The sequence below is a fragment of the Pseudophryne corroboree genome, chromosome 4 (assembly GCF_028390025.1).
Source record: "Pseudophryne corroboree isolate aPseCor3 chromosome 4, aPseCor3.hap2, whole genome shotgun sequence".
NCBI lineage: Eukaryota > Metazoa > Chordata > Amphibia > Anura > Myobatrachidae > Pseudophryne > Pseudophryne corroboree.
Window position 1 is genome coordinate 155,387,060 of NC_086447.1, and position 23,142 is coordinate 155,410,201.

Here is a 23,142-nt window from a genome sequence, read left to right on the forward strand (position 1 = left end):
CGACCTTTTGACCTGTCGACCAAGACCATGTCGACCTAGTTAATATCTACATTCCATACCACACCAGATGTATTTAGCCTGGAGAAGTGACAAAACAGTGATAAGTGGAAGGTGGTAACGCACCAGCCAATCAGCTCCTAATTGTCATTTTTCAAATCTGTAATGACTGGCTGGTGCGTTATCACCTACACTTATCACTTCATCACTGCTCCAGGCTTAATACATCTGCTCCTGAATCTGATCACCTGCTTTTGACTGGAGTGTAGAGGCAAATTTATCCTAGAGAACATACAATTCTCAGCATAACTCAATCTTTCAGTGGCCTCCTTCTCCAACTCTGAGATCACATTGCAGTAACAAATACACAGGACAGAAGGCAGGAAGTAGAATCACCGTGCAGTATGGAGCATCAGAGACTAAGCAAGTATGTGTAAGCATATAACCAGACCCAGGCACTCTATTCCAGGGCAAATGTACGAGTTGGCATTTTAGGGCAGAAGCTTACATCATATAGAATAATAGTACTGCTAGGAGTAATAATAAACTGAGGAAATACTGACCAATAATATTTATGTATTAACTTCCATAGAGTAAGTCACAGAAAATGGCCATGTGGCATACAGCACAACTATACGTATATATTCAGATTATATGGAGCATCTATCGAGCATCAGAACACACTCACTGCCTGTGACAATCTCATGACTAGGAATCCACATAAATAGTATCTCATGACCCCAGTTTGACCATGCAGGTCACTGCTGTAAGAATATTACACTGCCAGGCAGAGATCTCAATAGAAAGGCAGACTGCATGGTTTAGACCAGGGGTAGGCAACATGCTGCACTCCAATAGCTGTGGAAGTATATATCCCAGCATGCCCTGCAATTCTGATCATGGGCAAAAAGGAGATCTGTGGCAAGGCATGCTGGGATGTGTATTTCTAAATGCAGCTGGAGCGCCACACATTGCCTTGCCCTGGATTAGATCACGTGTCTCCCTGCCAAGAGCGCAGCATGCTGGGTTTACAAACAAGTAAAATAAACTTCTATTTAATCAATCCATGATACCAGACGCAACACTAAGAAATTCTTGCTTGCGCGACACACAGTTGACGCCATTTTGTTGGTTAGAAAACATATATGACTACACACTCCGTAGTGATGTTTGGACCATCGGGCAGGAAATCTATTATGGCATAATGGAGCCCTGTCTCAATCAAGGGACCATTCATTGTCCCAGCTGACTGATCCCACATTGTAACTCCTTTCCTGTAGCCTGCAGATGTTTCCTGTTACCAAGATAACCTCTCATCGCTACTTGTAACACTTATTTACATCTATTCTCAGCTACTGGCATTGTATTTGTGCCCCTGCCATAGTACAAATACCGTTCACTGAATGCACACAGGTAAAAGTGTGCATTCAGGGACCTGTATGGCAGATCTCTAATACTGCCCTCAAAGCGGACTACAAGAACAAAACCTGGGAGCATAGCAACCCATGACCCTATAGAGGTTACTACAAGTGCATAGCATCTATTCAAATGCACACCATGGGTCACCACATTACACATGGTACGTAAATGATGCGACTGGTTGTAGGTAGCAGGGCAAGCTGGGGCTTGTGGTTCTACTTCCGATGGAGATGCTTAACTCTGGTGTAACCTATACAAAATACTATGAATGGACAACTGCTAGTATAGTCTATACGGGTGGTCTTTAGTTTGCCGGCTGTCGGGATCCCGGCGCACAGTATACCGGCGCCGGAATCCCGACAGCCGGCATACCGACACTTTATCTCCCTCTTTGGGGTCCACGACCCCCCTGGAGGGAGAATAAATCACCACCGTGCCCGCAAGGGGCTCATTTGCGCTCGCCACGCTGTCGGTATGCCGGCGGTCGGGATTCCGGCGCCGGTATGCTGGTCGCCAGCATACCATACCACACCCGTCTATGCACATTATAAAAGTGACATATCCCCCTCTAGATTTATCCAACCTTCTAAAAAAAAGTACAAAGTTGAGGTACTGCACATAGCAACCAATCACATTCTAGCTATCTTCTACAGTGTACTAGATAAGTGATAGCTAGAATAGGATTGGTAGCTGCAGGCAAAACCTCCACTTCTCCCTTTAGATGCAGTCACAAGAAGCCAGAGAAAAGCAGTACCACTGCTCTCATAAAGGAGTAGTCAGCCAACATAAAACTCCACAGAGTTATATACAGATGGTAACATTCTCACTCTTATATTTGATATCAGGTGAACGCATGACTGCAGGCGGGGTCACAGCCAGCATTACTGCTGTTCCTGGGAGCCCTGTGAAAAGCAGTGAGGTCAGTGTGGGGTAGTGCTGCTGTCCACTGGAGGAAAGCCATATGTTACACATTACAGATCTGCTAGACAGTTCCTCATTGGGGTCTCTGTGATGGGGAACTACACAGCAGAAAGCTCTTAATCCTAAATAGTCTTACACCAAAAAAACAACTGCTTAACCCCTTCTCTGTGCCTCTTAATCCTGCCGGGAGCTTTGACTTCACTTCCATTTCCTGTCCACAACTGGTTGCCAAAGTCTACTGGAGCCTTTGCTGAAAGTGTCTCAAAGCCTTAATTAAGAGGACCTTTGCACTACTGCATTAACCCCTATTGTGCCAGTAAATAAGCCTTCCTGGGCCGGTGCCCCGTCCAGTAATAAATATCCATCCAAAAATGACTGGCACTCGGAAGACTGTTATATAGTATTAAATGTATTAGCCAAAGTCAGCGTTTCAGGGGCATAAGTCCCGTCATCAGGACCATGTAGCACAAAAAGTACAAACTTATGCCCCTGAAACTCTGACTTTGGACAATACATTTAATACTATATAACAGTCTACCGAGAGCCAGTCATTTTTGGATATACAGTATATATGGAGATAGATAGATAGATAGATAGATAGATAGATAGATAGATAGATAGATATATTATCCTTCTTTGGCAGGCACTCCACTAATACCATCACTATACTGCGCCTGGTGCCCATCCACGGCTATTTGTCATAGCCACATCCACCTCGCGATATGGCGGCACTCGTAGGCAAAAAAGACTCCACACACTCCTGTGTAAGATCAACGTTTCAAAGTTATACTTTGTCTTCAGGATACCAAATACAACAATGTACATTTCTTACATAGCTGTCCACTAAGTAAATCAGTCCCGGAGGTGAAGGGGAGTGCCGCCGTATCGTGAGACACATATATACACACACACATATATATAGATATATATACACATACTGTATATACATACACATGTTGGTGTATATAAGGTATGTTTGTACACTTGTGATGGAGTTCTTGATAAAGGTGGAGACACCGAAATGTAGAACGAATTGAACGGACTCAGGAGTCTTTAATTCATTTGTATGAAGTCCCGTGAGTGCCGCCTTCTAAACGCTGTACATATACACACACATATATACATATACACACACATACATATTATATATACACATATCATTCACACCCATCTGCACATTACTGCATTGACAGGTAAAATTATATTGCTACTCCCTCCCTCTGCATTGTAAATTTTAATGAGCGATTGCTTATGCGTTAACGCATGTTACTAGTACAGATCGTACGTGTACAACCACAGCACATGGGAAACATTTTAATAATGCATCACTAATTTTTAACGCTCCCCCAGTATATGTGAACGAGTCCAGACTGAATAATATTAGCAATGTGTAAAAACTGCATCTCTATATTTATAGCTACTACATGAAAAGCCTAGAATAGCATGGATGACATCAGCTCTGTAGGGACAGAACACACCCCATTAGACAGAAATGTCTGAAAACTCATTTACAAGCAAGGTCTGCTTCTACCCAGGCGTACGCCAGGACTCTATACAAGCCCTTAGGAACAGCTAAAGGAACACACATTAACAGGCAGCGTTTGCTAGTGACATTTCACCTGCACTCAGTGAATGGGTGACCTCCTGCGCTCAGCACTGAGACAATGAGGGACATTTCTCAACCACAATGCATTGGGAAAGCAGCGATTATAGAGAAGCTTTGTCTACAGGCAGATGGGTGGTTACAGAACACAACGGAGCCAAAAAATATAACATGGAGAAGAGACTCAGAGTCTCCAGGCGGGCTGACTTACTGAACCAGTGTCTGAAGAGGTTTGGAAGATCCATGCTTTCTTCCCAGTGTCTACGATCTCTGGAAGTTGTGTCTCTCTGGAGCACAGCCTGAAACTTCCTGCCCCTGGGGTGGGGGAAGCTGGAGCAGCAGTCACATGACCTGGCCCTTCCTACGGAAACAGTCAATTCTTATGGACAATCCTACCCCTGAATTAACCCTACAGGTCCCAGGATGGCTAGGAAAGCACTGTTCATTGGGGCTGTGGTTTTTCAGGATAACTTTTTTGTTTGCATTTTCTTGTAAGTAATTCTAGACACAACAATTCAGGGCAAGTTTATGTAATCTGTTGAACCACAAGTACCAGCATGCCCTCACTGGATAAATATTGGTAGCAGGAGTGACACAATTTATATTAAGTAACAAAACCACATGTAAATATACACTATGTATAAAGACATATGTTACAATAATCCCATACACAAAACAAGTCGGGTAACGACACGCTGGGAAAGGTAAAAGGACAATCCGATCTTTTGGAAACAAACCTGGGCTTATATTAAAAAGGAAACAAGGAGAATAAGTAAACAAACATTAATAAAGCTTTACAATTTTTTTGACCTTTCAATAATCCATGCCAGCATAATGTATAATTTTATTACATTTTCTGCAGAAAGTTATTTTAGTACATGTATAAAATAAGAATTTACTTACCGATAATTCTATTTCTCATAGTCCGTAGTGGATGCTGGGGACTCCGTAAGGACCATGGGGAATAGCGGCTCCGCAGGAGACTGGGCACGTCTAAAGAAAGCTTTAGGACTATCTGGTGTGCACTGGCTCCTCCCCCTATGACCCTCCTCCAAGCCTCAGTTAGGATACTGTGCCCGGACGAGCGTACACAATAAGGAAGGATTTTGAATCCCGGGTAAGACTCATACCAGCCACACCAATCACACCGTACAACTTGTGATCTGAACCCAGTTAACAGCATGATAACAGAGGAGCCTCTAGAAAAGATGGCTCACTACAGCAATAACCCGAGTTTTTGGTAACAATAACTATGTACCAGTATTGCAGACAATCCGCACTTGGGATGGGCGCCCAGCATCCACTACGGACTATGAGAAATAGAATTATCGGTAAGTAAATTCTTATTTTCTCTAACGTCCTAAGTGGATGCTGGGGACTCCGTAAGGACCATGGGGATTATACCAAAGCTCCCAAACGGGCGGGAGAGTGCGGATGACTCTGCAGCACCAAATGAGAGAACTCCAGGTCCTCCTCAGCCAGGATATCAATTTTGTAGAATTTTACAAACGTATTTGCTCCTGACCAAGTAGCTGCTCGGCAAAGTTGTAAAGCCGAGACCCCTCGGGCAGCCGCCCAAGATGAGGATAAACAGCGAGTCAGATTTCCTGACTCCAGCCGTCCTGGAAACCTATATTTTCAGGGCCCTGACAACGTCTAGCAACTTGGAGTCCTCCAAGTCCTAGTAGCCGCAGGCACCACAAATAGGTTGGTTCAGGTGAAACGCTGAAACCACCTTAGGGAGAAACTTAGGACGAGTCCTCAATTCCGCCCTGTCCGAATGGAAAATCAGATAAGGGCTTTTTTAGGATAAAGCCGCCAATTCTGACACGCGCCTGGCCCAGGCCAGGGCCAACAGCATGACCACTTTCCATGTGAGATATTTTAACTCCACAGATTTAAGTGGTTCAAACCAATGTGACTTTTGGAACCCAAAACTACATTGAGATCCCAAAGTGCCACTGGAGGCACAAAAGGAGGCTGTATATGCAGTACCCCTTTTACAAACGTCCGAACTTCAGGGACTGAAGCTAGTTCTTTTTGGAAGAAAATTGACAGGGCCGAAATTTGAACCTTAATGGACCCTAATTTCAGGCCCATAGACACTCCTGTTTGCAGGAAATGTAGGAATCGACCCAGTTGAATTTCCTCCGTCGGGCCTTACTGGCCTCGCACCACGCAACATATTTTCGCCAATTGCGGTGATAATGTTTTTGCGGTTACATCCTTCCTGGCTTTGATCAGGATAGGGATGACTTCATCCGGAATGCCTTTTTTCCTTCAGGATCCGGCGTTCAACCGCTATGCCGTCAAACGCAGCCGCGGTAAGTCTTGGAACAGACAGGGTCCTTGCTGGAGCAGGTCCCTTCTTAGAGGTAGAGGCCACGGATCCTCCGTGAGCATCTCTTGAAGTTCCGGTTACCAAGTCCTTCTTGGCCAATCCGGAGCCACGAATATAGTGCTTACTCCTCTCCATCTTATCAATCTCAGTACCTTGGGTATGAGAGGCAGAGGAGGGAACACAAACACATACCCTGACTGGTACACCGACGGTGTTACCAGAGCATCTACAGCTATTGCCTGAGGGTCCCTGGACCTGGCGCAATACCTGTCGAGTTTTTCCCAACGGTTTATAATCATGTGGAAGACTTCTGGGTGAAGTCCCCACTCTCCCGGGTGGAGGTCGTGCTGAGGAAGTCTGCTTCCCAGTTGTCCACTCCCGGAATGAATACTGCCGACAGTGCTATCACATGATTTTCCGCCCAGCGAAGAATCCTTACAGCTTCTGCCATTGCCCTCCTGCTTCTTGTGCCACCCTGTCTGTTTACGTGGGTGACTGCCGTGATGTTGTCCGACTGGATCAACACCGGCTGACCTTGAAGCAGAGGTCTTGCTAAGCTTAGAGCATTGTAAATGTCCCTTAGCTTCAGGATATTTATGTGAAGTGATGTCTCCAGGCTTGACCATAAGCCCTGGATATTCCTTCCCTGTGTGACTGCTCCCCAGCCTCGCAGGCTGGCATCCGTGGTCACCAGGACCAAGTCCTGAATGCCGAATCTGCGGCCCTCTAGAAGATGAGCACTCTGCAACCACCACAGGAGGGACACCCTTGTCCTTGGTGACAGGGTTATCCGCTGATGCATCTGAAGATGCGACCCGGACCATTTGTCCAGCAGGTCCCACTGGAAAGTTCTTGCGTGGAATCTGCCGAATGGGATTGCTTCGTAGGAAGCCACCATTTTACCCAGAACCCTTGTGCATTGATGCACTGAGACTTGGCTCGGTTTTAGGAGGTTCCTGACTAGCTCGGATAACTCCCTGGCTTTCTCCTCCGGGAGAAACACCTTTTTCTGGACTGTGTCCAGGATCATCCCTAGGAACAGAAGACAAGTCGTCGGAACCAGCTGCGATTTTGGAATATTGAGAATCCAATTGTGCTGCCGCAACACTACCTGAGATAGTGCTACACCGACCTCCAACTGTTCCCTGGATCTTACCCTTATCAGGGAATTGTCCAAGTAAGGGATAACTAAAATTCCCTTCCTTCGAAGGAATATCATCATTTCGGCCATTACCTTGGTAAAGACCCGGGGTGCCGTGGACCATCCATACGGCAGCGTCTGAACTGATAGTGACAGTTCTGTACCATAAACCTGAGGTACCCTTGGTGAGAAGGGTAAATTTTGACATGAAGGTAAGCATCCTTGATGTCCCGAGACATCATGTAGTCCCCTTTTTCCAGGTTCGCAATCACTGCTCTGAGTGACTCAATCTTGAATTTGAACCTCTGTATGTAAGTGTTCAAAGATTTTAGATTTAGAATCGGTCTCACCGAGCCGTCCGGCTTCGGTACCACCACAGTGTGGAATAATACCCCGTTCCCTGTTGCAGGAGGGGTATCTTGATTATCACCTGCTGGGAATACAGCTTGTGAATGGCTTCCAAAACGGTCTCCCTGTCAGAAGGAGACATCGGTAAAGCCGACTTTAGGAAACGGCGAGGGGGAGACGTCTCGAATTCTAATTTGTACCCCTGAGATATCACCTGAAGGATCCAGGGGTCTACTTGCGAGTGAGCCCACTGCGCGCTGAAATTCATTGAGACGGGCCCCCCACCGTGCCTGATTCTGCTTGTAAAGCCCCAGCGTATACTGAGGGCTTGGGAGAGGCGGGAGAGGGTTTCTGTTCCTGGGAACTGGCTGATTTCTGCAGCCTTTTTCCTCTCCCTCTGTCACGGGGCAGAAAAGAGGAACCTTTTGCCCGCTTGTCCACGAAAAGACTGCGCCTGATAATACGGCGTCTTCTCATGTTGAGAGGCGACCTGGGGTACAAACGTGGATTTCCCAGCTGTTGCCGTGGCCACCAGGTCTAAAAGACCGACCCCAAATAACTCCTCCCCTTAATAAGGCAATACTTCCAAATGCCATTTGGAATACGCATCACCTGACCACTGACGTGTCCATAACCCTCTACTGGTAGAAATGGACAACGCACTTACTCTTGATGCCAGTCGGCAAATATTCCGCTGTGCATCACGCATATATAGAAATGCATCTTTCAAATGCTCTATAGGCAAAAATATACTGTCCCTATCTAGGGTATCAATATTTTCAGTCAGGGAATCCGACCACGCCGACCCAGCACTGCACATCCAGGCTGAGGCGATTGCTGGTCGCAGTATAACACCAGTATGTGTGTAAATACATTTTAGGATACCCTCCTGCTTTCTATCAGCAGGATCCTTAAGGGCGGCCATCTCAGGAGAGGTTAGAGCCCTTACAAGCGTGTGAGCGTTTATCCACCGTAGGGGGTGTTTCCCAACGCACCCTAACCTCTGGCGGGAAAGGATATAATGCCAATAACATTTTAGAAATTATCAGTTGTTATCGGGGGAAACCCACGCATCATCACACACCTCATTTAATTTCTCAGATTCAGGAAAACTACAGGTAGTTTTTCACCGAACATAATACCCCTTTTTGGTGGTACTCGTATTATCAGAAATGTGTAAAACATTTTTCATTGCCTCAATCATGTAACGTGTGGCCCTACTGGAAGTCACATTTGTCTCTTCACCGTCGACACTGGAGTCAGTATCCGTGTCGGCGTCTATATCTGCCATCTGAGGTAACGGGCGCTTTATAGCCCCTTACGGCCTATGAGACGTCTGGACAGGCACAAGCTGAGTAGCCGGCTGTCTCATGTCAACCACTGTCTTTTATACAGAGCTGACACTGTCACGTAATTTCTTCCAACAGTTCATCCACTCAGGTGTCGACCCCCTAGGGTAGGGGTGGGCAAAATACGGCCCGCGGGCCGGATGCGGCCCGCAAACCAATCCTGCCCGGCCCACTGCCTCCCACCAGCGAGCAATGACAAGCGGCCCGACCAGCTGAGCTGCTTGTCATTGCTCTGCAGTACCTCCAAGCTGCCGGCGCCTGTCTCCCCTGCTGCTGCTGCTGCTGCTGCACGGCGCCTGCGTTGTAGTCTCCTCCTCCCGCCTCCAGAGTCCCCAGTGACAACGGCTGTGTTCAGCCGAAAAGGGGGCGGAGCTACGTGTCGACGAGGGGGCGGGGCTACACGGACCTCAAGGGGCGGAGCTACACGGGACAAGAGCCAGGCTGCTGCAGATCAATCCTTCCTGCACTGCCAGCCAGATCAGTGGAAAAAGTGAGTGAAAGAAAGAAAAGTGTGTGTGTTAGTGTGTGTATATTTGTGTGTGCGGGCAGTGGCGTCTGACTGTTTTTAGGTTGGGGGGGGTAGAGATCTTTAGCTCTCGCTTTATCAACCCCTCTGTGTTCTGTCACTGTGTCACCCCCACCGTGTTCTGTCACCATGTCACCCCCCCATGTTCTGTCACCGTGTCACACCCCCGTGTTCTGTCACCGTTTCACACCCCCGTATTCTGTCACCGTGTCACCCCCCATGTTCTGTCACCATGTCACCCCCCATGTTCTGTCACCGTGTCACACCCCAGTGTTCTGTCACTGTGTCACCCCATGTTTTGTCACTGTGTCACCCCCCCATGTTCTGTCACCGTGTCACACCCCAGTGTTCTGTCACTGTCACCCCATGTTTTGTCACTGTGTCACCCCCCCATGTTCTGTCACCGTGTCACACCCCAGTGTTCTGTCACTGTGTCACCCCATGTTTTGTCACCGTGTCACCCCCCCATGTTCTGTCACCATGTCACCCCCCCATGTTCTGTCACCATGTCACCCCCCCATGTTCTGTCACCATGTCTCCCCCCCATGTTCAGTCACCGTGTCACCCCCCCCGTGTTCTGTCACCGTTTCACACCCCCGTATTCTGTCACCGTGTCACCCCCCATGTTCTGTCACCATATCACCCCCCATGTTCTGTCACCGTGTCACCCCATGTTTTGTCACGGTGTCACCCCCCCATGTTCTGTCACCGTGTCACACCCCAGTGTTCTGTCACCGTGTCACCCCATGTTTTGTCACGGTGTCACCCCCCCATGTTCTGTCACCGTGTCACACCCCAGTGTTCTGTCACTGTGTCACCCCATGTTTTGTCACCGTGTCACCCCATGTTTTGTTACCGTGTCACCCCCACCGTGTTCTGTCACCATGTCACCCCCCCATGTTCTGTCACCGTGTCACACCCCAGTGTTCTGTCACTGTCACCCCATGTTCTGTCACCGTGTCACCCCCCCATGTTCTGTCACCGTGTCACACCCCAGTGTTCTGTCACTGTGTCACCCCATGTTTTGTCACCGTGTCAAACCCACCGTGTTCTGTCACCATGTCACCCCCCCATGTTCTGTCACCGTGTCACCCCCCGTGTTCTGTCACCGTTTCACACCCCCGTATTCTGTCACCGTGTCACCCCCCCCATGTTCTGTCACAATGTCACCCCCCCTTGTTCTGTCACCGTGTCACACCCCAGTGTTCTGTCACTGTGTCACCCCATGTTTTGTCACCGTGTCACCCCCCCATGTTCTGTCACCGTGTCACACCCCAGTGTTCTGTCACCGTGTCACCCCATGTTTTGTCACCGTGTCACTCCCCCGTGTTCTGTCACTGTGTCACACCCCCGTGTTCTTTCACTGTCACCCCCCGTGTTCTGTCACTGTCACCCCCTGTGTTCTGTCACTGTGTCACCCCATGTTCTGTCACCGTGTCAACCCCCATGTTCTGTCACCGTGTCAACCCCCGTGTTCTGTCACTGTGTCACCCCCACCGTGTTCTGTCACCGTGTCACTCCCCCGTGTTCTATCACTGTGTCACATCCCCGTGTTCTATTACTGTGTCACACCTTTCCCCAGGGGCCATAATACACTGGATAATTTGCTTGCTGTGCAATGATTATCCCAAATAAAATGTTAATGTGTAAAAGGGGGCTCTACCTGCTGTAATGTGTGAAAGGGGGCTCTACCTTCCGTACTGTGTAAAAAGTGGGCTATACCGTCCATACTGTGTATAAGGGAGCTCTAACTGCCATAATGTGTGTAAAAGGGGCTCTACCTGGTGTAATGTGTTTAAGTGGCGCTACTGTGTGGCGCAATTTGAGTAATGGAGAATTTTGAGCAGCCTAATATGAATCTGTATTATTTTTTGGCCATGCCCCTTCCACATGAAGCCACGTCCCTATATTTTTGGCACGTGGGTGGGGGGGGGGAGCTGCTATTTTATGTGTGGCCCTCGGATACTGACAAGAAAGTGTCAAGTGGCCCCTCAGCTGAAATAATTGCCCACCCCTGCCCTAGGGGGTGACATCACTATTACAGGCAATCTGCTCTGTCTCCACTCATTTTTCTCCTCATACATGTCTACACAAAAGTACCGACATACAGCACACACACAGGGAATGCTCTGATAGAGGACAGGACCCCACTAGCCCTTTGGGGAGACAGAGGGAGAGTTTGCCAGCACACACCAGAGCGCTATATATATATACAGGGATAACCTTATATAAGTGTTTTTCCCCTTATAGCTGCTGTATAGTTAATACTGCGCCTAATTAGTGCCCCCCTCTCTTTTTTAACCCTTTCTGTAGTGTAGTGACTGCAGGGGAGAGCCAGGGAGCTTCCCTCCAACGGAGCTGTGAGGGAAAATGGCGCCAGTGTGCTGAGGAGATAAGGCCGCCGATAAGGGGGCGGAGCCTATCTTCCCGTTTTTCTGTATATTCTGGCAGGGGTTAAATGCATCCATATAGCCCAGGAGCTATATGTGATGCATTTTTTGCCATCCAAGGTGTTTTTTTTTATTGCGTCTCAGGGCGCCCCACCCCCAGCGCCCTGCACCCTCAGTGACCGGAGTGTGAAGTGTGCTGAGAGCAATGGCGCACAGCTGCAGTGCTGTGCGCTACCTTGATGAAGACAGGACGTCTTCTGCCGCCGATTTTCCGGACCTCTTCTGCCTTCTGGCTCTGTAAGGGGGCCGGCGGCGCGGCTCTGGGACCCATCCAAGCTGGCCCTGTGATCGTCCCTCTGGAGCTAATGTCCAGTAGCCTAAGAAGCCCAATCCACTCTGCACGCAGGTGAGTTCGCTTCTTCTCCCCTTAGTCCCTCGATGCAGTGAGCCTGTTGCCAGCAGGTCTCACTGAAAATAAAAAACCTAAACTAAAACTTTCACTAAGAAGCTCAGGAGAGCCCCTAGTGTGCACCCTTCTCGTTCGGGCACAGAGATCTAACTGAGGCTTGGAGGAGGGTCATAGGGGGAGGAGCCAGTGCACACCAGATAGTCCTAAAGCTTTCTTTAGATGTGCCCAGTCTCCTGCGGAGCCGCTATTCCCCATGGTCCTTACGGAGTCCCCAGCATCCACTTAGGACGTTAGAGAAATTAAGAGGATTTATGCCTCATGCCTCAATCACTTTTACCAAATTAAGAGGCTTAGGGATGGATTCTCCGAGCTACAGGGCCCACGTCTGCATCTTCTGTCAGTCGCACGTCTGCCACTTTATGCCGACACCGCTACAAGCCTTTCCCTGGTGTACATGCGTGCATCTAATTGTGCACGGACCGACACCCACTGTCAGTGTCTTCTGATGCTGCAATCACGCTTGGCGAGTCTTTAGTACGCAACCATCGGTTGCACCATCACCATGCTAGGTGCAGACTGTCCGTCAAAGTATAGTCGCCAATGAGAGATTGTGTGTCTGCGTTCGTAACCAGTTCAGTGAGAACCCTATAACATGCCCATAAGATAGACCATCGCAGTGCGTACGCATAGCCACCCCTCTCTCTCTCTCCTGCCAGTCACTGCCCTAGAACACCCAATACATTTCCGAGACCGTGCGTCTCAATCGCAACAGTGAATCTGTGTGCACGACTCCGGACGCATGCCCAGGGCGACTTAGGCACACGCACAGTAAAATTGCTCAGCTGTATCTAACGGAGAATCAGAATGCTGTACAGTCTAAAAACGGTCACACTCTATTACCTTGCATAGGGGTACAGTTATATGCTCTATAACAGCAACCTGGTACAAAGCGCTGTATAATCCATGTTTAATTATTCACATGCGTTCCTGCCTGTGTAGCTGACAAACTACCAGCTGTACACACACACACACACACACACACACACACAAGGACCAATTTACATAGAAGTCACATAACTGATCATGATGTTTTTTTGGACCATGGAGGAACTCTGAGCACCCAGGAGAGAGCACTTGGAGACCATGAAATCTGGATACTATGAATAACTGCGTCCGTAATGCTCTGGGTCAAAATGGTTAGTATTAGGAGTCAGTCATTTCAAGAGACATACCCACATAGTGACAAAACACGGCCTAATCAGATCCCTATGTAATGAGATAGATGATTTGGTCCTGTGTGTGCAGACGTTCTTTGCATCACAAATGTGCCTTACTGCATCCCTGTCAGTCACCGGGCACAACAACATTACAGCAAGCCAGATACTGGTCACAGGTCTGCTCATCAGGGGTTCCAGCTGAATACATACCACTGAGAGACTGCACGGACCAGAATAGCACAACCTTAATGCTTGGAGAGTGCTCTAAGGATTTTCTTTTTTCTCTGTCCACCCTTAGCACTATGGAACCGGCACTCAAATGGTTAATTCGGAAACCTGTTGAACAGTCCTGATCTTATTTCTGACAACTGCTCACAAAAATTCAAGGGGAAGGGAGGGGAGGTAGGAGGAGACATTGCAAGGTCACAGGATGCTGACCTCCTGGAGGACTTGCAGCTTGGGGCTGGAGGCCGACTTGTATAAACATGTAGATAACAGCCTAGATGCACATGGCCTGGGGGGGCTCCGACAATCAGTCAAAGTCAACCTCAACATTACCAGGGGACTGTGAGGCAGACTGCGAGCTGCCTTATTTGCATGATGTCAGGCAAGTGCACAGCAGGTATTTACTAGCGCATTGCAGAGACAGCCCAAATCAGTGACTCAGCCAGCTGCTACCACAACCTCTATGGCCCAGGGTAAAGACAAATGGCTTAACCATGCTTACATCACGTTATAAAGTAGGGTGTGCTTTCTTCTAGATATTAAGGAAAGCTTGCTGTGCCAGAAGGGTGCGGACAGTATGCTCAGGAACAGGGGCTTTCCTTAGTCTCTGATGCATCCTTCTCATTACACTGTACAGCAGTCCTTTCACACACCACAAGTGTGACCTGTAGACGGCATGCTATCTTTCCTGACTTATATGATCCATTTCACACTTTAATGAAGTAAATAAATAAGTAAATAAAAAAAATATGAGTAGTATTTTAGGAAAGGGGGGGGGGGGGGGGGGGGGGTCGGTATTCGGACTCTGGGTCGACACCACATAGGTAGACATCCATTAGGTCGACACCTACTGGTTCACAGTGAGGTCGACACTAGAAATAGGTCAACATGCAAAAACATTGACACAAGTTTTTAAACATATTTTTTCCTTTTTTTGAACTTTTTCATACTGGACTGTGATTGGGAACGGTAACCTTTCCCGAAGCATGGCGAGCTTAACGAGCCATGTGAGGGAACACGGTGCACTAATTGGGGTTACTTGTCACTTTAAAAAGAAAACTAAACCCAAAAAAAACATGAAACTCATGTCGACCTATTCTAGTGTCAACCTAGCCACTGTCGACCAATAGGTGTCGACCCTGAGTCCCATACCCAGGGGGAGGTGGGGGTGGGAGGGGTGCATACATCTTCATATATCATTCATTTTCACATCTATTGCCATTAATAGCACATATTGCATTCCTAACGTATATACATTATTTAATGCATTATTTAATGCATGGGTCTTCAACCTGTCTGAACCTGGTCTTCTCCAGCTTCTGTGGAACTATACATCCCAGCATACCCTGCCACAGTTTTGCTATTGAGGAATCTTAAAACGAGGCAGGGCATGCTGGGATGTGTAGTTCCGCAGCAGCTGGAGGGCCGCAGGTAGAGTTGCCACCTCATCCCTTTATTTGTGGACACATTAATTACACAGGTTATGTGGCTGGCTGACTTCAAGACTCCATTTCACCTGGTTTTAATCAGCCACAGAACCTGTGTAATTAATGTGTGTCCAGAATTAAAGGGATGAGGTGGCAACCCTAGCCGCAGGTTGAAGACACATGATTTAATGTATTACCAACACCCTAGGAGAGATTTACAGCTCTGGGCACTTTATCAGTGAGAACAGACCGTGCGACTCAACCTACGGCTAATTAGATCTGCCCAATAGTATTATACAATACATTTTGTTATACATTTTCTTTCAGGGAAAATAAATAGAATTTTAATTACCTACCGGTAAATCCTTTTGTCGTAGTCCGTAGAGGATACTGGGGTTCCATTTAGTACCATGGTGTATAGACGGGTCCACTAGGAGCCATGGGCACTTTAAGAATTTGATAGTGTGGGCTGGCTCCTCCCTCTATGCCCTTACTAACAGACTCCGCTTAGGAAACTGTGCCCGAGGAGACGGACATACTTTGAGAGAAGGATATAAAAGGATAGGGGTGAGATTCCGAACCAGCACACACGCAATAAAAGGAAAGCCAAGCTAAACAAACTTGAAACAGGAACAGCAACGGCTGAACCAACATTACTTAACGAAGTAACAGTGCAGGAAGAAACGAAACACTAGGCGGGCGCCCAGTATTCTCTACGGACTACGAGAAAAGGATTTACCAGTAGTTAATTAAAATTCTATTTTCTCTTACGTCCTAGAGGATACTGGGGTTCTATTTAGTACCATGGGGATGTACCAAATCTCACAAAACGGGTGGGAGTGCGCTGAAGTTCCTGCAGAACTGATGGCCTCTGAGGACCTTCAGTTTGGTTCAAGTATCGAACTTGTAAAACTTAGCAAATGTGTTCGAACCAGACCAAGTAGCCACTCGGCAGAGATGTAAAGCCGAGACACCCCAGGCAGCAGCCCAGGAAGAACCCACTGACCTAGTAGAGTGGGCCTGTACAGATTTTGGAACCGGCAAACCTGCCGTTGAATAAGCGTGTTGGATAGTGATCCTGATCCAGCGTGAAATGGACTGCTTTGAAGCAGGACACCCAATTTTATTGGGATCATAAAGAACAAACAGCGAGTCCGATTTTCTGTGACTAGCTGTACGCTTTACATACACCTTCAAAGCCCTCACAACGGTTCAAACCAGTCCGATTGGAGGAACTGCGGCACCAAAATGAGATCCCAAGGTGCAGTGGGAGGCACAAAGGGAGGGAGGTTGGATGTGCAGAACACCTTTCAAGAACGTCTGGACCTCAGGGAGAGAAGCCAATTTTTATTTTTATTTTTTTAAATGGACAAGGACGAAATCTGGACTTTTATGGAGCCCAGACATAGGCCCACATCCAAACCTGCCTGCAGAAAAAGCAGGAAACGTCCCAGATGAAATTCCACTACAGAATAATTTCTGCTCTCACACCAAAAGACGCATTTCTTTCAAATACGGTGGTAATGTTTAGACGTTATCCCCTTCCTGACTTGGATCATAGTCAGGATGACCTTGTTAGAGATCCCTCTTCTGGCTAGAATCAGCCGTTAAACTTCCATGCCATCAAACGTAGCCGCGGTAAGGCCTGACAGACGAACGGGCCCTGTTGCAGAAGATCCTCGCGAAGAGGTAGAGGCCACGGATCTTCAAGGAGCATCTCCAGAAGGTCCGGGTACCAGGCCCTTCTTGGCCAGCCCGAAGAAATGAGTATTGCTTGAACCTTTTCCCTTTTTAGAATTCTTGGAATCAGAGAAGTGGAAGAAACATGTACACCATCTGATAGAGCCATGGAGTAGTCAGAGAATCTACCGACACTGCCTGTGGGTCTCTTGACCTGGAACAATACCGCATGAGCCTCTTGTTGAGACGAGAGGCCATCATGTCGATTTGTGGATATCCCCATCGACACGTCAAGCACCTGAACACTTCCGGGTGAAGGCCCCACTCCCCCGGGTGCAGATAGTGTCTGCTGAGGAAGTCTGCTTCCCAGTTGTCTACTCCCAGAATGAAGACTGCTGACAACGCCACAGCGTTTTTTCTGCCCAGAGGAGAATACTTGACACCTCTGACATCGCTGCTCTGCTTTTTGTTCCGCCCTATCAATTTATGTACGTTACTGTCGTCACATTGTCCGACTGGACCTGAATGGCCCGATCCTGAAAAGATATGAGGCCTACAGAAGGGCGTTGTATATGTTGATTGGAAGGATGACTTCCTTACTTGACCATCTTCCTTGCAACTGCACCCTCTGGGTGACTGCTCCCCAACCTCTGAGGCTTGAGTCTGTGGTTAACAGAATCCAGTTCTGAATTCCGAACCTGCAACCCTCGACGAGGTGAGAAGTCTGTAGCCACCACAGAAGGGAGTTCCTGGCTTTGGCAACAGACTGATCCTCTGGTGCATGTGAAGATGCCATCCAGATCATTTGTCCAACAGATCGAGCTGGAAGGGTCTTGCGTGAAACCTTCCATATTGAAACGCCTCGTAAGAGGCCACCATTTTCCTCAGAAGGCGAATGCATAGATGCACCAATATTCGGGTTGGCTTCAGGACATACCGAACCATCGGTTGGATTACCAATGCCTTTTCCAACGGAAGGAACAGCTTCTGCGACTCAGTGTCCAGTATCATTCCCAGTAATGGAAGCCTCAGTGTTGGTTCTAGGTGAGACTTCTGAAGGTTCAGAATCCACCAGTGATCCTGGAAGAGTTTGGTTGAGAGACCAATGCTGTCCAGCAACCTCTCCCTGGACGACGCCTTTATCAGAAGATCGCCCAGGTACCGAATTATAGTCACTACCTGTTTGCGGAGTAGAAACATCATCTCTGCCACCACATTGGTGAATACCCTCGGTGCCGTGGAGAGACCAAATGGCAGGGCCTGGAACTGGTAGTGACAGTCCTATAGTGCAAACCGTAGATAAGCCTGGTTGGTGAGGCAGCCAGATTGGAATGTGAAGGTACGCATCCTTGATATCTAGAGACACTAGGAATTCCCCTTCCTCCAGATCTGAGATCCAGACTCCATCTTGAACTTGAACACTCTTAAGAATGGGTTCAAGGACTTGAGGTTCAGAATCAGCCGTACAGAACCTTCCGGTTTCAGTACTACAAACAAGTTGGAATATACCCCTTATTTTGCAGATGAGTTGGAACAGGAACAATGACTTGAGTCTGTACCAGTTATTGGATGGCATGCTGTACAGTTATACTTGCCTCTTGTGAAACTGGTAAGCCTGATTTGAAGAATCTGTGAGGTGGGAGCTCTTGGAACTCCAGTCTGTAGCCCTGGGAAATTAGATCTATGACCCAGGGATCCCGGCACGAAATTAACCAGTGTGACTGAAGAATTTTAGTCGAGCTCCAACCTGACAGCCTTCCAGGAATCGCGGTCCACCGTCATGCTTTAGGCCTCTCCTGTGAATGGTAGGCCTTCCACACCTTTCCTGGAGTCCGCACCAGCAGTCCACTGGCGTAGCCACAAGGCCCTGTGTGCCGACACTGCCATAGCGGTGGTGCGTGCATTAAGCAAGCCTCTCTTTTACGGCTTCCACATATAAAGTTTGCAGAGTCCTGTATATGCTGCAGGAGTAAAACAACATCCCCCTAGACAAGGAATCTAACCCCTCAATTAGGTTACCCGACCATTTAGCAATGGCTTTTGTGATCCACGCACATGCAATAGTGGGTCTCTGGGCCACCCCAGCAGCTGTGTACAATGATTTGAGTGTAGTCTCAATTTTACGATCGGCCGTGTCTTTTAGGGAAGCTGCACCAGGAACAGGCAATACAATTTTCCGTGACAGTCTAGAGACTGATGCATCCACTGTCTGTGGATTTTCCCAGGTTTTCCTATCCTCCAGAGGAAAAGGAAAAGATGAGAGCAACCTTTTAGGGATTTGAAATTTCTTATCAGGATTAACCCACAGTTCTCCAAACAGGGTATTCAATTCCTTTGAGACAGGAAAAGTGAATGAGTACTTCTTTTTCACATTAAAATAAATTACTCACACTCCTCTGACACCTTATCAGGAAATTGCAGAACATCTGATAGCCTCTATTCCCTGTGACAGAGTAGCATCCCCCCCCCCCCTTCAAATCCACATCACCCTCCTCCATGTCTGACCCGTCCGCGTCAGACTGCAGGATATGGGCCAGAGATTGTTTTTGCGGACAAATGGGAGGGGATTGAGATGCTGGTTTGGGGACTGAGTCTCTATTCATAAACTCATCCACAGTCTGTCTTAAGTATTGCTTCTCTTTCTCATTGCAGGATAACTTTATAGAAATATTGGAGATCATTCCTTTAATGGAATTAACCCACTCTGGTTCAGCCACGCTATTCTGGGAAGGTGCACTGCCCTGAGTACCCAATAGTGATCCCCCTGGTGAAGAGTAACACTCTGCTGTACAATAAACACACTCTTTGCCTGACAATGTAAATGTGACAGCACACACACACAGGAAAAGGTTAAGCACAATTAACCCACAAAGAGCCCTTCAGGGAGAGACCGTTATTTGGAGCCAGCCCTCACTGCGCCCTTATCGCTAATGCCAAGCTTAGCCGGGTCGCAGACCAAGTACCCTGATACTGGAGTCACTCTGGAGGAGCTGCGCGTCCCTGTCAGTCAGCGGCTCTGTCCACTGCAGAGGGAAAACGGCGCTGGTGAGCTGCTGGATCCACTCATAGTGAAGGCCCCGTCCCTTCAATGGTGCGCGGTCTTCCCACTTTTTATATTGGCTGAGGTAGTCTGGTGCTTACAATGGAGAGAAAACAGTTTTGAGGCTGTTTTTGCCAGTGTGGGTACTGTGTACAGTGTACTGAGACGCAGCTGTGTACTGTGTCTGGAGACGCATTCTGCCCCGGTTAGAAGCAGTGAGTCTCCGTACCCTCATGCCGCCATAATGGCCGGCGCCGCGCTAACCAGAACGCCAGCTTAGTACTCACCACTCTTAATTCTTCTGGCTCTGTTAGGGGTGGCGGCATGCTGCGGGAATGTACGCTCGCCGTGGTGGGGCTTGCGAATATTTCCCTCAGGAGCTCAGTGTCCTGTCAGCGGGGAACGGGACCATTAACCACATAACCAATCACGGTTGTGGCTCTGTGTTTCAGTCTCCTGTTAAGGTCACATTCCTGAAACCTCTCTATATGGGCAGGTTATACCCCTTTTCCACTAGCTAAATTTACCCATGTTTTTGCACTGGGGCGCGCATCGACATGGGTTTTTAGCAAGTGGAAACTGCTCAACACGGGTTTAGTGACCCTGGAATCCTACCCGTGTAGCTACCTGGGTTGGACACGGTAATGACCCGGGTATTCTGCAGTGGAAACGGTCATTACACGTGTTTCAGAACATAGTAACGAGTGACATCAATAGGCTTTTACAGAGCTTACCCGGGTTAAGTGGAAACAGATCCGACCCGGGAATTACTCGTGTGGAAGTGCAGTGGAAATGGCAGGGCCGACATGGGTTGTAGCCGGGTTAAACATCCCGGATCGGACCCGGTACTCAGGTGGAAAAAAGGTTAGATACAGCTGTTATACCAAAACCAAAATGTACACGCCATAAATTATATAAAGCATCCCATAAGTGGCCACTAAACTTCTATTTGCATTACACATCCAAGATGCAATACATTCAGATTTCCTCTATTGCGTATACACACGACCAAAAGAATGTGGATACCTGATCATCACGCCCATATGTGCAAATAGTGGCAACTGACATGGAGTTGGCTCCCCCCCTTTTGCTGCCATAAAAGCCTCCACTCATGTGAGGTGGTTTTCCACTAGATGTTACAATATGACTGCAGGCATTTGGACCATTCAGACACAATGGGCCTTATTCAGAGAGACATATACTCTGTACGACTAAAGGCCCATACACACTAGGCGACTTTAAGGTCAAAGTAGTTCACTTTTGGAGTTGAGCTACTTAGAGCTCAAAATCGCCTAGTGTGTATGGTCGGGCGATGACCGCTGATGTGCGCTGCCGCATCATTGCTGGTCGCCGCCGTCAGTCAGCCTGATTTACCAGCCAAGTGAACCAATTTCCACAGTCTCCTATACTGTGGAAATGGTTCACCACCATGAACATCGCTGGGCTGGGTGAAAAATTGCTCAGTGTGTATGGACTGTGTGTACATCATCGCTCTGCATACACACTGGGCAAAAACATCCAGTGTGTATGCACCTTAAGGGGCAGAGACCAGGGCAGGAATGGGCACGAAGACGCATCCAAAGTAGAGAAAGAGACTAAAATGGTCAGGGAAAAAGTTGCAAATGCTGCCACCAGGGGAGCCTGAGTTACGGGGGCTCTCACTGGTAGTGATGACTGCCTGCGATTGTTTGCAAATGGCAAAACACACTTATTTATGCAAAAGCCCTAAAGCTACTGCAAAAATTTTACAGTGAGTTTACACTGCAGCGCACACTGCTTTTACACACAAAAAATGCTTTATACTCTGTTGGGGAAGCCTAAGTGGTGTACATATAAAAAATAAATAAATTCCAATTTGGAAGATCCAAGCCATGGATCCTTATTATCTGCACTGTCCAGTCATTCAGGTGTACATTAGTGAATATATATGACAATTTTTTTTCAACCAAATAATGCAGAACTTCAGGGCAAATCCAATTATCGCAAGTGTAAAGCTCTGAATTTTAAGCCAGAATTTCATTAGTCCATCTCCCCCTGGTAACGCACGTTAAGTCAGAAGCTTGCATATGCAGCAGAAATAAGCAGTCCCAGGTACCGATTGTAGGAGCCTGGTGGTGGCAGCACATTATCCTCCTACTGCGCAGTGGGTGGAGTCAGGAACAAGTGGTTACTAACTGTGAGAAGGAATTCCCCAACAGACCAGGTCCAGTGGAACCAAAAAAAATCTGTGATCGTTTGGCACAGCAAGGTGCACCCGGTCTCAGCTACATAAGACTGAAAATGTAAAAAAAAAATGACATAACTACCTACACTGCACATTATAGAAGACCTAAGTAACAGAACAAGCAGGAATCTACAGTACCATAAATCAATAATTATTATTATTATTATTAAACAATAATCGCAAGTGGTAAGGACGCACAGGTGTACAAGAATACAGAGTAATACAAGAGGAAGGACTATCCTGCTTGTGAAAGATTAGAATATAAATGGGTGGGGCTGTCATGAGTGGGGCTGTGAGGGAGGATTTAGAAGGGGAACACTTAGATAAACAGGCACGTTTTTTTAGGGAACATTTGAACTATGTCAGTCTAGCAGATAGTCAGGCTGAACGAGAGAGTGAGCCATAGGTGTGGGGCAGCACAGACGTTTTGGAGGCAGGAGTTTGGTCAGTGGGCAGGTACGGTGGTGGTGTTTGAGAAGGACTTTATAAGGATAGGTAGTATAGCGATTAGCAGACATTGGAGGCAGAATAAAAGTGGTAAGAATCAGTATACCAGTAGCTTTGAGGATGGACTGAAGTAGGGAAAGGTGTGGTATCAAGGGTAAGTAAGAGTAAAGGGGCGATAAAACTTGGAGAAATATAAAGTACTAGTTAAATATCTCCTATTATTTTGGTTGGTATTTTGTCCCTTTCCACTTTAACTCTCTGCGAACTTTCAAAAAAATCTCCCCTCTCTCTCTCTCTCTCTCCAAGCTTTGATAAACCATGAAAAATAAGAATTTACTTACCGATAATTCTATTTCTCGTAGTCCGTAGTGGATGCTGGGGACTCCGTCAGGACCATGGGGAATAGCGGGCTCCGCAGGAGACAGGGCACATCTAAAA

General features: G+C 47.6%; 1 protein-coding gene across 2 annotated transcripts in view; it reads right to left on the minus strand.

Annotated features, from left to right (window-relative positions):
- Positions 1–23,142, minus strand: part of NCK1 (NCK adaptor protein 1) — a 270,866-nt gene that overhangs the window by 82,015 nt on the left and 165,709 nt on the right. Inside the window, exon 1 of one of the 2 annotated variants that reach the window (XM_063915506.1) lies at positions 4,152–4,252. The exons of the other annotated variant lie outside the window; for it this stretch is intronic. Coding sequence (XP_063771576.1) covers positions 4,152–4,185 — 34 coding nt within the window. The 5' untranslated portion in view covers positions 4,186–4,252. Of the gene's footprint in view, positions 1–4,151; positions 4,253–23,142 lie in introns of those variants that run through there. 2 annotated transcript variants of the gene reach the window in all.